This window comes from Eurypyga helias, unplaced genomic scaffold, assembly GCF_000690775.1.
Source record: "Eurypyga helias isolate BGI_N326 unplaced genomic scaffold, ASM69077v1 scaffold8317, whole genome shotgun sequence".
Taxonomy (NCBI): domain Eukaryota; kingdom Metazoa; phylum Chordata; class Aves; order Eurypygiformes; family Eurypygidae; genus Eurypyga; species Eurypyga helias.
Genome location: NW_010263676.1, coordinates 43,013 through 59,272, shown reverse-complemented (window position 1 = coordinate 59,272; position 16,260 = coordinate 43,013). Strand labels below are relative to the sequence as shown.

The following is a 16,260-nucleotide window of genomic DNA, read 5'->3' as shown; positions in this document are numbered from 1 at the left end:
TTAATTTAACTGCTTCAGATGCTACCCCTTCCTTGTCTTCATCTCCTACAGTAGCAGCACTGGCCTGGGTAAGCTGAGGGGCTTAGTTTTCTCAGTGCAGCATAAAAAAGATATTAGTGGGGATTCAAAGGAGTAATCAAATTGGAATGAGACCTCAGTTACTGGCAGCATCATCACTGGGTGTAACATTTCTTTACTCTCTGTGCTCAGACCCGTCGTTCAGTGATACAATTTTCTGTGGAATTTATTTAGTCATTGTTATTTTCTACTTATGAAGGTGGTATTCAGCTGATTAAATTTTGCCCTATAAACCTATTCATCAGGTTATTTTACAATGAAAAGCATTATTTTTATCTTACTATAATGAAACACCTTCATGTTTTGGTGTTTCTTTTGTTAGTAAAGAGTAGTGTCTTATAAAATGTAGGAATGAACATTTCCTAGCCATATTTTCCGTCTTTTTAAAATGTGCTTGATCCACAGGTGATGCTCCCAAGAAACCTCAGTTTTCCTTATGGACTGTGTAAGTCTGCAAAAAGCAAGGCCTCTATTTAGAAAGAATCCATATGTTGCCTTGTATTGGTTGTGTGGGGATTACTGTGTGATTACAGGTTCTGCTGCTTCCATCTGTGATTTGCTTTAAAGATAACATTTACAGAGGCAAACCCAGCTCCTTTGGGCATACAGACTTGATGAGAAGTTCATTTGTGCATGTTACAGCTTAGTATGAATCATGGCACCAATGCATGTAGGAACCTGTGCTATATCTTTACTGTTTCCAAGGTGAAATTAGTTAGTAGTGGCTCCCCAAAAAGTTATCCACCTTTTGATGCAGGGATTGTAACACCTAGGTGTGTCCTTGTAGCATCCCAGCAGGACTGTTTCTGTGCTGGCACACAAATAATGTGGGGTATCCTCAGTCTTGGCCTCTCTTCCTCTTAAGGCAACTGAGCAGTATTTTAGCAGTGAGACTTATCATAGAATCATAGAATGGTTTGGGTTGGAAGGGACCGTAAAGATCATCTAGTTCCAACTCCCCTGCCATGGGCAGGGACACCTTCCACTAGACCAGGTTGCTCAAAGCTTCATCCAGCCTGGCCTTGAAGACAGCCAGGGATGGGGTATCCACAACTGTAATTCAGCATGTACTCAGACAACCCTTGTTTTGGTGAGAAGTCAGATTGGTGGTGGAGTTAAGACTAGAGAAGTTGATTAGTTCCTTGACTGGACAACAGGCTCAGCTGTAGGTTCCAGACATCTCATTTAAGGTGTAATTCTGTCACCCGTTCATAGGTGTTGTGCCAATCAATATACCATAGTGCATTTGAGCCCTCCAAATGGGACTGACAGACATGACAAAGGGCCTACAGGAGAGCCTTGACCTCCTGGCTTGGGCCCAAGAGGACAGGTACATTTTATCATCCAGTTTATCTGTCTACAGTGCAGTCACCTGCTTGTGAGGAGGACACCTGAGGCTATTTTAAGAGCCCACAGCCAGTGGAATCAATGGAATCAGTGGTTCAGGGCAAGATGCACCTCTTCTATCTACCAGATCCTCACATCTGAACACATAGCACACCTTAAAATCCTTTAATTGTATTGACTAGCTTTTCCCTGGCTGTTACAGGGACCAGGAAGCTGGCTTAGATCTGTATAAGTCTACCTGAAGGCAACTAGGGTGAGAAGAACCTACTCAATATCCTTATGTCTTTGCTTTCACCCAAAAATTTCAGGTAGTATTTCCTCCCTTTCCCATCCTTAACTCCCTACACAATTTATGTTCCGAATCCCTCCAGAGGTTTATTCTTTCCCCTTTCTGGAAGTAGCTGGCACAGCAGAGTGATGGTCTAAAGCTACTGTAGCTCTGGACATCCAGAGGCTAATCTCAGCTAGGGGGAGTGGTGTTGGCTCCCTTTGTTAAAATGTAGGAATGTGAATTTCATTGAAATATCACACTATAAAATAATCACACTTCTTGTAAAAAAAATTAAACCCTTTTTATTTGTATATTTATTTTTTATATATAAAAGAAATACAAAAAAAAGAACACAAACAAAATGCTGATTATGGCAATTCAGTTTTGTCAGCCCCCTCTGCCTGGGCTGCTGCCTCAGATCCACCGGGAGTGAGCAATGTCCTCCGGTTATAATGTCCTTTTATGATTCCAGAGTTGTTGTTCTCATTAAGGATTTGCTTCTGTTTTTGCCTGTTAAGAGACTGCACAAGTCCTAATACAACAGCTGCTAATGAATACTGTCCAGTCAGTTTTCTTGGTTGTAAGATTAAAGGATTTGGTTGAACTCTTCCTAGAAGAAAATATGTTTTGATTTTTCCTTCCTGTTCACTGATACCTTTGACATAAATCTCTCCTCGGTAGTCGAAGGCAAATCCCCGGTCCTTCAGGATCAGATACGTTTCTTCAGGCACTTGTATTCTGTCACTAACACCTGTGCTGTCCATTCGACTTGCTAAATTAACCGTTTTGCCCCAGATATCATACTGGGGTTTCTTAGCACCGATAACTCCCGCTACAACAGAGCCATGGCTAATCCCTATTTAAAGAAAAAAAGAAGACAGCCAGTTAGACAAGAATGGCTGAAACCCATATTTACAATTAAGAAACAGATAAACCCTGGTTCACTGGTTCAGAATAATTTATCTCTAAGCTTAAGGAAGAGGTTTATATACAAAGAAAGTAAGAAAAAAAAGCCAGAAAAGCTAGAAAACATGAAAAGTGATACCCACAGAGTTATTTTAGAGGATGACCATCTCAGTGGAACCATGGTACTTCTGTATCACCTGTATTCTGCACACTATTGTCAAAAGTCCTGCAAACTGATTCATAGGTAGTAGGAAAGATCTCTCTGGAAGGATCTTTCTTGATCTACACTTGTTGAAGGCAATCTTTTTAGTGCTAGACAGTCAAAAAATTACATTCTTATGTTCCATTAAGTGAAAATATTAAAGTATTCTATGAAGTTATTGAAAGATTGATTGTTAAGATCATTGCATAGATTCAAGAGAAGCAATAATAGAGAAGAAACTTTTTTTTTCTACAGCTGTAATTTAAGACTATATTTAGTGATAGTGAAAGGCACATATTTGAGGAAAGGATCTTATTTTTTTAGATTTTTTTGTTTTGATAATATTTTTTTTAAGTGGTGATAGAAATGATTTCCAAATACTGTTGCATTCATGCTCTATGAAATCTTTGCAAGTGATTCTTAATTACTAGGTGTGGATGCATGTTCCCTGAGAAACCTTGGGAATTGAGAGTTTTCTGTTCAAAACTGTCAGGAAGTACAGACCACAGATAGTGATACTGTGACCTTCCATGCTGTGTCTGATAAATATACTTCAGCATTTTTATGGTGGGATTATCTGTAAATGACATGTTTCTTCCAGGTGGTTTTTGGTTTTGGCCAGTGATACAGTCAACACAAGAAACCATCAGATTTATTCTTGTTATGTGTTATTCAGACATTCTTTTCATGTCCTGTCCTACTAGCCATGCAGGATATCCCATCCAGGATAATAAATTCCCCATGATAGCAATTCAGAAATGTTGCCACTGGTAATTCAGAACTGGAATTCAATTTTTGTGCAAAACCAAGGTACTACACGTTGGCTTTTGGATAGGTTACTATTACACCTTTACTGAAAAACAGTCTAAGACAGGGAGATTAATTAGAGACTGTGCAAGCCAGTATCAAGCTAGGGGTAAGGTCTGGGCTGCCCAGTTCACTTTTTGTCATATCTATGGGGTCTTTGCCAGACTTGCTAAAGTCAGACAGTAGCTTAATTATGCTACTCATTCACAATACACTAAAACTTAGAACTCCTGCAGTCCCCGAATTAGGGCTCATATTCTGCAAACAGAGAATTTCTTATTTCTAACTTTGCCTGGGATGAAGTCAATTTGAAAACAGAGGATATAGTATTTGAAGTCTCTTAAATTGTCCATGTCCTTGCAGTGCTTCTGAGGTGCACTTACAGAGTTGAATCCTTGTAGACAAAACCCCATTTTAATTCTTATGTTTGAGCTATACTTACCAATACGGAGTTCAAAGTTGTTAAATGAATGCTTGTTGATCTCCTGTATGCTTTCATTCAGAGCTATGGAGAAGTCAGCCAGGGCACATAAATGCCCCCATTTGTCTTCACATTGCTGAGGAGTAAGTTATAAACGAATATGTTAGAAAAGTTTTACATTTGCCCAGCTCCCGTCCATCCCTACCAAGTGCCAAGTATCTAAATTTGGAATTTGTAAGAACAGTCTCAACATACTGCATCCAGGAGAGGTAGGGTATTATTAATGGTAATGCTTCCCATTTCTATTACAACACTTTTATACCTTGATACAGAGAATTTTAGTGTGAAGTACCAAAGAAAGTGATTTCCTGCCAATAATCTGACAGGCAATAATGGGAATTAGTAAGGCATGTGCAATCTATCTGAGGCTGAGAAGTACAAAGAGGATTGAGATAGCTCAGTTGAAAGGGACAAATCTAGTGAGAACAAGGGATGACCCATGTAAGCAAGTAGAAAGTAGACCAAAGGAAGTGAAAGATGTAATTCTCATTTGCTGAAACTGTCACCCAGGAAAAGCACCAATTCCAGTGGTCTCAGGGATGGAATAGTGACAGGGACAACATAGAATCATAGAATAGCTTGGGTTGGAAGGGACCTTGGAAGGGCAAGCCAGGCAACCTGGGACCAGTAAAGTGGGATAGAAAAAGCTGTTCTGTAGCTCATTAATATCCTCTGCTTAGAGCAGTCAAGTCACTCCCTGCTCCTTCCCCTCCATTTCCATTCCTACAGGGCAGCTGATACACAGATGGGGACCAGGAGGAGGTTTTAGTCTTCCCAGAATACTAACAGGTCAGCTGATGGGGACAGGGACTCTCAAGGGAGGATAGGGAACTCATTGTTTCTCTGAGCAGGCAGTGGAGTAAGGAACAGGGGTGGTTTTGGTCTGCAAGAGGTACGAGATCATCTTACTTATTCTGAAGACTTTCTTTCATCAGAAGTGAAGCATCACAAGCTCCCCACTGGACCACGTAGGCCAGCCCTATACAATTTTAATCATCCTCCATGTTTAATACTGAAAATAAGCATCTCCCTGACATCACCCTGTTCTTTTTACACTGTGCTCAGTCCTTGTCCTTAGTCTCCTCCAATTCACAGCCTGCCAGCCTCTCTCCACAGCCTTCACCTCTTAGACGCTGACAAGGTGACAGACATGCATGTGTGAAGGTAAGTATATTTAAAACACACATAAAAATTCAATTAGCATTTTACAGTTCAAGAAAAAGGATGAGTTAATCCTCATTAATCTTGGAAAAGCAGTAAAGATTTTCCCCCTTTGAATTTTTACCCACATCAAGAGTCAAAGGGAGTGGTTAGAACCTGTGTAGCTATAACCAGCTTCCTCCCTGATGTTCAGCCCTTCTTTGCTCATCTCTGCACAGAAGCATTTGGAACAAACAAAAATCTCATGCATGCCTAGTTTTGTGGATTTCTATCTGTCAGCATCACTTGTTACTCTGTAGGTGGGAGCTGCTCAGCTAGTTACACTCCAAATGTTTTATAATGAATTCTAAACAAACAATGGAAATTTTCTAGTTTATAAAGCTCATGCTAATCTGGTTTTTGCTTTTCTGGCTGTTGCTGTCGATGTGGGCAGATCTGATTCCCACTGTGTGGCTGATCTGGGGCAGCACACCATTTTTTGTGGTGCTCTTCCTTGGGGAGAGGCACTGCTTGCCAAAGAAGACAGATTTCAGCAACAGCCAACTTTTTCCAGGATGTGTATTAGAGCCTCTCATTCCTTTGGAGACCCTGTTTCCAGGCATGTTCTTGGGTGTAATTATGAATGGATTTCTCTTATCTGACTTGTCTGAGGTTCATGGCTGTGGTTGTGCATGTGTCCTCTGTGGCTGATTTTTCCCTCAGCTTGGTTTGCATCTCTGCAAGTGAGGGGAGCGTGGCTTCGTGATGTTCTTCAGTTGAACCAATGGGTCTGCTTTCTTTCTGACTTATAGTGTATTGAGCTGACTGTAGGTACACAGCTACATAATCACAAAAATGTGTAAATGCAACCTCACACTTGCATAAGTATGCTGTCAGTTAATAGATCTCTCTTCATAGGTTATTGGAGATTGTCAGCCGGATCCCAGGCTGAGTTACAGTGTTAACTTTGAAGTATGTCTGAAGATATAGATAGACCTGCTCTAGATTCACATCAGTGTGATTGAAAGGAGACTTTTTTTCTCTCCTATAAACCTAAATTTGAGGAAAGAATCCATATGGTTCTTGTTCTGAGCACAAGATGGCATTTCAATTCATCAGGAAGTGCAACTGTTGTCTGCCAGAAGCCCCAAATGTCTGTTTTCTTTTAGCAAGCACAGCTTTATGAATATCATAAAGATAACATTAATATTCTCTAATATGAATGTTAGGACATACCAAAAGCTTTGCTTCTTAAGGAAAATTATTCTCTTACCTGTTTTTCAGGTGATAATCCTGACACGGCCATGTATGTACTGCCAATCGTTTTAATTTTTTCAATATCTTGAAATCTCTCTTCACCTAGTAACTAATACATATGTAAAAAACCCACCATTATTCCTGTAACATAATGCAAAATGCTTCTACAGATACCGAAATGAGTCGTGACACTAGGTCATGACCTGCTCCAGTTGGTCACGGTGCACTGTTCATTCTGGATTCTGGGGCACACTGAGCTGGGGCTCCTTGCAACATCATCTGCTCACAGAGTGCATTCAAGCTACGCTCTGCTGTGCTCTGTAAAGCTGATTGGTAAATCCCATAATGGTTAATAAAAACCCATGCATATTCCAATCTAACTTAAATGCAGATAGGTCCTGCATTTCCAGAGGTATAATCACTGAGAGTTAGTGAAGACAAACTCTCTCTGCTATGTATGTGTAGCTACAAGAAGACTTGATCATTTAAAAGTGTTCTTAAATCTCTTTTGGAGGAACTCAGTCTGCAAATAAAGTGCTGCTACAGCAGCAATTCACATGATGAGACAAGTGTTAAAGGGAATTCAGTCCTCTTAAAATAACAGTTTTAACCATCTTACCCAGTCAATAATTGGAGGTAGATGCCTCCAAAGAACTTCTGTGAGAGATCAAGTCCTCGTGTATCCCATGCTTCCCTCTACTCACTGTCAGACCTAACACTGGTATGTCCCTTGGGTCATTTGGTCTGCTCTTATGTTATTTTCCCCTTCTACAAAAAATACAGGCAACAAATGGGAAGTGGTAAACACATACACCTATTTGGGTTAGCTATGGGTGCAAAGTAGGCATAAAAAACTTGTCAACTTGAGAATCTACAAGAGGAAGAATAAATTTAGTCCAGTGACTGAAGCACTGAGTGGAGTGGGAGTGACAGTTTGGTCCCTATTTCATATGTAAACCATATATATGGTTTGCCTTAGAACTTGCCATGAAATAAAAGCCAAAGCCTTAATTCCTTGAGAGATCTAAGCAGAGATTCAGGTTCTGAACTCTATCAATGACAATAGAGCTTTATGTGGGATATGGGCACATATCACCTCATCACAGGCTTTAAAAATGTGTATTGCTGGTGTTAATAACAGAATACCCCAGGAAACTTCATGGTAAGCAGTAAGGTATCTAATAAATTTAGGTATGAATTGTGTAGGCAGTCCTAGAAGAAAATAAAACAGTTCACAGAGAAAAAGAATTTCAAACTTTCATTTCTAAAGGCCAGCTTAGTTGTGATTTAAATGAAAAAATCTTGCTGTGGTCAGGCAAAAATTTAATGAAGCATTTCCCCCTTTTTTTATACACTGTCGTGCATTCTTTTTCCATCTTGTGGGTTTGAGTTTCCTGTCAATTAAAACCTAAAGGGATTATTTAATTCAAAGGGAGAAACATACCAAAGGGATAACATGAAATATCCCTTGCAGTTGAACTAACCACAGCGTACGTCAGCCGGAGCGCCGGGGTCTTGGAGGCTTTGCTGGTCGTGCACAGATACAGCACCATCTGTCTCTAATGGGAGGCTGCACAGCATTGCGCACAGGGAATACAAAGCCATATGGTTAATGGCTCCTTTCCAAGTCAGGAAAGTCCAAAAACTTGACCTGTTTCTTATTTTTCTTCAAACTGCCAGAAAAGCCCATTATCTACGTTTCCCTCCTACAAGGGCAGCTCTTCCAACTGCTCTCCTAAAGAAAAAGATCATTTCTTGTAGCTCTGCTTTTGTGAGCAGTCTGAGAGCACCAGGTGTGTGGGCAAAGGGAGAAAATGGTCTTGGTTAAAAACAGCCTATATTTTCATTTCCAGATGGTTGCTGGAAGCAACAGCAAACAGCACAGTAATTTAAAATGTAGGATAAATATCTAAAATGACTCTCTTTAAGAAAGAAAGGACCTATTGGCTGTAAGGCAATTTAGAAGAAATATTCTCAAGTTATCTTTTTTCTTGTCATTCATTATTGTTTCCAAATCTCTATTTTTCCCCTGCTTTATCCTGTCTGTTATATAGCCTCTTTCTTTCTTCAAATAATGGTTTATTTACCAATTACTTTCTTCACAGTATGACAGGATGATGGATTTTGATACTGGGGAAAGTTATTCCAACTCAGCCTTAAATCAGCTGCTATTTTTTACAACATTTTAAACAGGCTTGCTAATTTAACAAGATAGTCCGGGGAACATTTTCAAAGCCTAGAATGTGGTTGGAATCTGAAAAGGAACTAATGGCTTGATGCCACAATTCATTTACAGCCAAGGTTATATGGAGGTCAGACCCTGGGATATCCACATGCAATGAAACATGTACCAACCAGTACAAAAGAGAATGTTCCAGGACATGGCACACAATTGCAAAGTAATCAGTAAAGTCTGAACGCAATATCCTGCATTCTGCCAAAACCTCTATTTGTGGCAACATAATATTTTAAAATCTGTTGTTGTAAACACCATGTAAATCACTGCAGGATAAAGAAAATGGAGGGAAAAATTCCCATGAACTAGAAAGTTCTTATTAAAGCACAAATCCCAACTACAACATCACTAAGATGGATAAATGATAGATTAAAAATGTTAGAAAGAATATTACAATTAAAAAAAAAATCCTTCAAGACTCATAATCTTGAGGAGAAATGCTCCAATATTATTTTTGGTGCAACATCTCTAAGAATGGGAGTTCAGCCCTGTATGTGTCTTAAGACTACAGTCATATAAAATGCATAGTTATGAAAATAGATATTCAGAGTTCATGTTTCTTTTTTGATGTATGAACTCTTCCTGTCAGCACCTCTGTGCTTGGGTGCAGAATAGGGAATTATATATAACTATATTCTCTAATAATGCTGTATGTCAAATAGAAATAATAATCTTTTGTCAGTGCAGAAACCAACATCTCCCTTTCTGCCTCAGTCAACAGTAAGCCTGGATCATTTGGAAATCAACAGATATTTGAGCTATCAGGGAAACCAGAATCCTCAGTAAAGGCTCTCTTTTGCAAAGAGTCAATCACCTGCTGACTGACTTTTGGACAAGGTTCCTCCATCTCCCTAAGAAAGACCCAGTCACAACCCGACTCCTCTGTGGGTTCCTACCCTGTGCAGTTTTTGGTGGCAGGTTCTGTTTCACCATTCACTATATTTTGTTCAACTGTCTTTGACTCCCTAACATAGATCCACTCCCTGGTAAACAAAATAACAGATCTGGATTGTAAGCCTTCTGTTTTGTAGTAAGCGGGAAGCTCATCTAAAAAGAAGAAAAATAACAACCCACATCTCCCTCCTGTGCACTCATCACATTTTCCAAACCAGGTCAATTTGTATTTTTACCACTTCTTTCATTCAGACACATCTTCCTGGGCCTATGGACACAGCATCCCTACTACTATTACCTCTGTGAGGAAAGGAGGGGACTCACAGAGCAGAATTTGATTTGAGATTAGGAACTCAATTCAGTTGTCTAAACACAGATCTCTAGTGTCATCTAAAACATGCTTCCCTGAAAAACCTCCATTGTCTAGCTCCAGAAGAGCATGAGTTTTCTGACAGTGCAGTATGGGACCTGGGAATCCCATGTGATTGGTGCAAATCACCTAGGATATCTCAAATTGCACCATGTCTTACAATCCTGTGCTAAGGTTTCTACATCTGGGTGTCACTACAGAAGTGTTCAGGTGATGCTGAGGAGCGGTTTTCCCATGGCTAACAGATCTCCTCTGCTCTCAAGCTGCACATCTGCATTTTGCTTCCAGGGCTGTATTCAGATAGCAGAAAAATTTGGCAATAAGCATCATGAAAAACAAGGTATAGTGACATCATGTAGCGTTAGGCAACACTTACATGGGAACATTACTGGCCCTGAAACACTGTACCTGAAATACCTTCTGGTTCCTTATCCATGAGTAGGATTACTGAATTTCATTGTTCGGTCTGGCCTATCACCTCTTACATCGCTTAGAGGGAATAAATTAATGGCATGACCGTACTACAACTAGGTTAGCAGTCAGCAGGGCGTCACATAATTTCATTTACTACCCGTACCAAGAACATATCTATTATTCAACTAAACATGTCTGGGACATAGTTCAGTCCCTAATTAGGTCCTTTATTAATTACAGAGCAGGTGTTAGGGGCCTAAGTGTAATATTGTGTTAGGGCTTTTGATGAAAACCTTGTCTTCAGTAATCACCATGGCAGCAATGGAATTTTATTGTGAAGATTATGTGAACGTGCATGACAAAATATCTTAAATTGATTCATAACAATAGGCTTTGCATTAAGTTTGAGCCATAATAATTTTAATCAGATCTGGAAAGAAAACCAAAACTATTAGTCAAGGAGTGTGCTGACAGCTGTGCAAGATCTCCGAGACAAGAAGCAGGTATTTATACCATAGGGAAAACAGTGCAGGACCTTAGCAGGTGACAGAGCTCTTCCCATAGCAGGGTGGTTTTGTTTTTTACTAAAATGCACAGGGATGCATCCACAGGAAAAATTCCACAGGAATTTTTCTGTTTCCCACTAGTAATTTTAGTATCTGACCGATCATATGGATAAACTCACAATTTCATTGTCTCTCACAATTCAGTAATCTCAACCCTGGCCCAGTTTTTATGAGTTACCACTGTATGAACATTCCCCATGCAGAGGCCCAGGATGAATATGGATGAAGGTGCAGGTAAGACCCTGGCCTAGGTTCATATTTAGATTCTAGCTTCTGGTGTGGACACAGGTATCTTTGTTTACAAAAAAATGCAGGAAGGTCAATTGTCCCATGGTGCATTTGTTATCCACTTATGAAATGAAGATAACATAACTTTTACCATAGGAGCAAATTGAAAAGAAATCCCTCAAAACTTGTGAGAAGCTGTAGGTAGTTGCTGCTCAGGATGAAATAATAATAATAATAAAAATAAAGATAACTTTTTTTCCCCTAATCTCTTTTTCTCAGTTGTATGCCTTCCACTTTTATCTTTTCCTTCAGTACCTTATGCTGGAGCCTTTGGAGATAACTGTTCATCAAAGCAAAAACCCCCAAACAAACTAAAAACTCTAGACTAGATCCTCAAAGAGGGATAGGTGTTTAAAGTAGGACTGAGGTAGAACTAAATAAATTTTAAAAAAAGAGACACTGGTTCTCAAATCTTCATTCAGCTGTATTTTGAAACCTTGAGAGGTGTGAAATCTGTCAATGCTTTAATTTTCTGGGAATAAGTTTTTTGTATGCTTAATCTATGAGCAGAATCCCAGTCCAGACGTAAAGACTAAGTATGCCTTCTTGTCTTCTCCCAAAAACTCAATCTCTGATAAAACCTTTTGAGTTAAGAGCCAGAGTGGTAAAATATGTTATCTTTTTTTTTCAAGCCACAACATTAGAGGAGTTCTTCCCTTCTCTGTTTTAGGCAATTGCTCCATGGTTACATAGCTCGTGTGGGATGCGAGATCCAGACCCAGCTTCTTTTGAAGGAACAAACTACTCCCTTCTGTTTACTTGAACTGCATCTTAATTTCAAACTGACAAGACACTCATCACTTCTCCAGCTGATACTTTACCACATGAGAGAAATGAATTAAAATGTTCTGTGGGATAAACAGAGATTACACAGATCATGGGTTTCTTGGGTAGGATTTTTTACTGTTTCTCAACTGTTGCTTGGTATCCATGTCTCCTCTCCCCTGTTGTCCAATTTAGTCCTAGTCTTGCCTTGCCCAGCAGAATACTGAAAAGGATCTGATTTTCCCTCTTTCTCTTTAAATAACTTCTTCAAAAGCAAAATCAAAGACCAATTATATCACCACCACCTATCCCCTCCCCTTTTCCATCTCGACTATTCCAGTCGGTATACAGATCCAGTCTCACTGTTAAGTATAGAGATGGGTCAGATTTTGTTTCTATCACTTGGGAAGCTCAGGAGGGCTACACACCCTTGAAAACAGCTCACTGTGTATAGGTTCAAATTCCCCATGCTAGGCAATTATGGCCTTACTATTGCAACTTTTCTGGTTTCAAAATTATTTTCGAAGTTCATTGTTGGTCTGTCCTTTGTGCCCTTAAATCCTCTGGGGCTCATTGCAGCACATGACACCACCTGTCTAAACTTCCTTACTAACTTGTTGGCAGATTATGCAAGACCATGTATGCAACTTGCTCCTGACTTCCTCTTCCCTTTCCAATTCTTCCATACTTCCGCCTGGCAACAGCTACATTGACTTCTCCTGTATATCTCATCTTCTCCTCAGCTCCCTTTTTGAAACTGACTGCACAGGATACCTAAATAAATTATTTTTTCTTTCTATGTCCTTTCCATTTATTATTATTTTTTTAAATTTCCCTTTACCTCTGAATTCCTTAGTAAAGCAAGCATCTTTACTTCATTTACCTCTCTATAACACACCTGACCAGACAGGTCTCCTCAGTTAATATGTCACCACCTTTCATTCTATACCCAGTGTTTTCTTATGAGCTGTGTGCTTCACATCTAACTTGTTTTACCTTTAACGTTCATTGAGTCCTTTCAACCAATGTCTTCAAAACAATACCTATCTGTTTGGATTTAGACCACTAAAACTGTTGCAAATATCTTCATCCTTCTTTCTTCTACAGAAGTGAGGCATGTTCTGTTTCTACATACACTGGAGAAGATTGTGCTTTTATTTATACATGTTTATACTCAAGTAGATATTGATTTCAGTTTCTAACTTACTGGGTCATTCAGACAAAAATTTGAAAAGACTAAGAGCAAAAAAGCAAAGTAGACAATCGTAATTGGAGTAAAGAATCAGGCAGTTATTGGAAGCAGAATTGTTACTAAATTTAATATTTTAGGATGACATATTTGATATTTGGGAAATCATCATTTAAGCAAAAATCAACATTTTTTTTCTAGTAGCTGGTATTACCTCATCAAAGTCTGCAATGATTTCATTCAGCAAGCGCAGACATTCTACTCCTTGGTTATTCATCTCGGTCTGGGAATAAAAGTCAGCAAATCCAGGAATAGAAGCAAACATCACACCAACAGCATCATAGGATTGAGAGTATAATTCCTAAAAAAAAAAAAAAAAAAGAAGAAAAATGGGTTGAAGTGGTAATATAAGGAAAGAATGTAATGTCTGCAATAAAAATAGGTTTTTTATTTTTTCCATGCATAATACCTTAATATCTGAGATTAGCATTACTATATTAAGTGTTAGCCAAGTTCAACAAGAGGAGGCTAATAGCTCTCATAATATTATTACAGATGATATGCAGGGTTTGCCCTTTCTTTGAAAGTCTGCTCTTTCTACTTCTGAGATCAGGGGGCTACAGCAGCAAAAATGAAATGGAATTTTCCATTTTGGTTTATATGGGGAACCATTGTAAGAAATGAAGGACTCATTTGCAAGTATGAATACTGGAGAATCAAACACTATTAGGCAAGTAAAAATAAGCTGATATTTATTACTTATTATTGTTGTTTACATCTGTCTCATAAATGCTTGGGGTTGACAATACATTTCTAAATTTGTTGATTAACAGGGATCAGATGGGACCATTTAAAATGTCTAATATGTCCTCTTCATAAAGAGTCCTCTCAGTTACCGTGTTTTCTGGTGGATACACTACTGCAGGTCTTTAAAAATTTGTTTATTCACAGGTTTTCAGAGAGCTCTTACATTATGGAAAATTGTGCTTCTCCTAAGGTGACTGTGGACCCATTTGGTTGCCTGGTTCTGGGAGAGGTTCCTGCTATTAGGGTTTGAAAGGAGGGAGAAATAGAAGTGAGGGTGATAATGGAGTAATTGGGGACAGAAAGCAGCTTATAGGGAATCAGACACAGGAGGCAATTAGGATAAAGTATGCCCTGGGATAAGCCTCCACTTAGGTTATTCCTATAATTCACTCTGATACTGAATGACAGACTTATTTATGGATGGTTTCTTGTCATTATACATGTGAAAATGTTGTCAGTTCTCCTCTGAACCCAAAAAATGTTTAGGAAAAAAAATTACCCCACCCCCAACTCCTGGTGTGCTTTTCTACTGGCTAATACAGCACAACAACATGATTTCTCTTTTTTTTTTTTTTTTTTTTTTTTAAGAAGTTCATTTTCTGTAGTTTTACCCAATGGTGGATACTTTCATTTCTTTTCTGGGATTTGTCTTATGACATTCTGACCTGGAGTAGTGGTTTCTCAATGTTGTTAGTGTGCTTTAGGAAATTTTAGTGTTCTGATCTCATGCTAAAAGGACTTACTGCTGGACATGATACACCTAATGTGAACACCTCGGGCTCCTCTCCTTCCTTCATCCTGCTTCTCCCTAGAAAAGCACCCTGAACTCCTGCCCTGCACTTTGCTATTCTGCTAATGCTGCTACTTATCTAGACTCTTTAAAAATGCATCCTACACTAAAAGTGGGAAAATTCTGCCGGTTTCTAAGGACACTGCAAAGCTTTGAGAAAAAACATGATTGATTCCCTTCCTGCCCTTACATATTCTTTCACTGAAGAGTATCTACAGGGTCATGGAAGACATACTCCAAGGATACTCTTAGTCCCTTTCATAGGAATAGAAAAATAATACACGTTGGTTCATGGATGCTTATGGAAAACTAGATAATAAGTGCTAGGAGAAGCATATGTAAACGCAAGCATACTCTTTCCTCAGACCATGAAGATAGAAAACAACTGGCTGAGCCTTCAGCTGCTCAGTTTTTCTATTTTTGGTAAGAAACATCAGGACAGAAATAATACATCCATGAGAAAATGCTTACAGTACACATTTGGGAATTCATTTTTTGAGAGCAGAGAAATTAACTTAATGGCCAAACATGAACTGCAGGGTTGATTGTACTGAAGTCTGGTAGATGTTACACCCAGAGAGCTCATGCATAAATCATTGCCAAGTACAGTCACTCTGGAAATTGCTTGACAAAAATCAGGGGTGGTGGAATTGAATTCAGCAGCAAATTATTGAAGCATCAGCAGTGATCCTTGAGGCATCTCTTTGCTTTTGAAGATTATTATACATGTGAGTGTATACAGTCACAAAAACAAGTGAAAAAAAATACATTACATAAGAAAATTCCAGTTTCATCATACAATAACCTTTATTCGCAGTTAACATTATAGTATGTACTTGCATTATTCCAGATGAGTAAGTGACTTACTACAGTTTTCAGAAACAAATTATGGACTTTTCTGCAACCTCTTTTCAAACACTCTTTTGGGAGTATCCAGAGACTCCATTATCAAGCTTTATTTTTTGTACTACACTCATTAGGAACACAGCCACAAACTATGTTTCTGAAATGGGTATTTGTTAACTGCCCTAAAAAGGCAATTCAGGGGCAATATGAAATGGCAAAAATGTTCTCTTAGGGCTGAAGATGCAAGAGGCTCAGGTCTGCAGCCTGTTGCGCAGGTTCCTTCCTTAGTAATGGTCAGGGCTGAAACAATGCTTCTGCAACAGAGGGTTATTCTAAAGTTGCAAAGGCATTCTGTTAACTTTGCATATCTTTTTTAGGAATACCAGATTTTCATTTCATTTTTCAGTTCCCTCTCAAAACAGGGCCAATTAGATCACGTGTCTCATGATATTTTTTATTTGAGCCACATTTGAGCCTGATTATCTCCAGGACTGGAGATTTCAGAACCTCTCTGAGCCCCAGTGCAATGACCACTTTCCCAAGAATTTTTTTCCCTTGTAGCTAAAAAGGATTTTTCTCCCTGCAATTTGTATCATTGCCTCTTGT

At 39.0% G+C, this 16,260-nt stretch overlaps 1 protein-coding gene across 1 annotated transcript in view; it reads right to left on the bottom strand.

The window, feature by feature from the left end:
• Positions 1–1,978: 1,978 nt before the first annotated feature.
• The window catches only part of ADCY8 (adenylate cyclase 8 (brain)), a 51,969-nt gene continuing 37,687 nt past the window's right edge, over positions 1,979–16,260 (bottom strand). Inside the window, exons 10-13 of the mRNA XM_010156133.1 lie at positions 13,426–13,572; positions 6,506–6,598; positions 4,054–4,168; positions 1,979–2,552 (exon numbers count right to left, since the gene is read on the bottom strand). Coding sequence (XP_010154435.1) covers positions 2,065–2,552; positions 4,054–4,168; positions 6,506–6,598; positions 13,426–13,572 — 843 coding nt within the window. The 3' untranslated portion in view covers positions 1,979–2,064. The remainder of the gene's footprint in view (positions 2,553–4,053; positions 4,169–6,505; positions 6,599–13,425; positions 13,573–16,260) is intronic.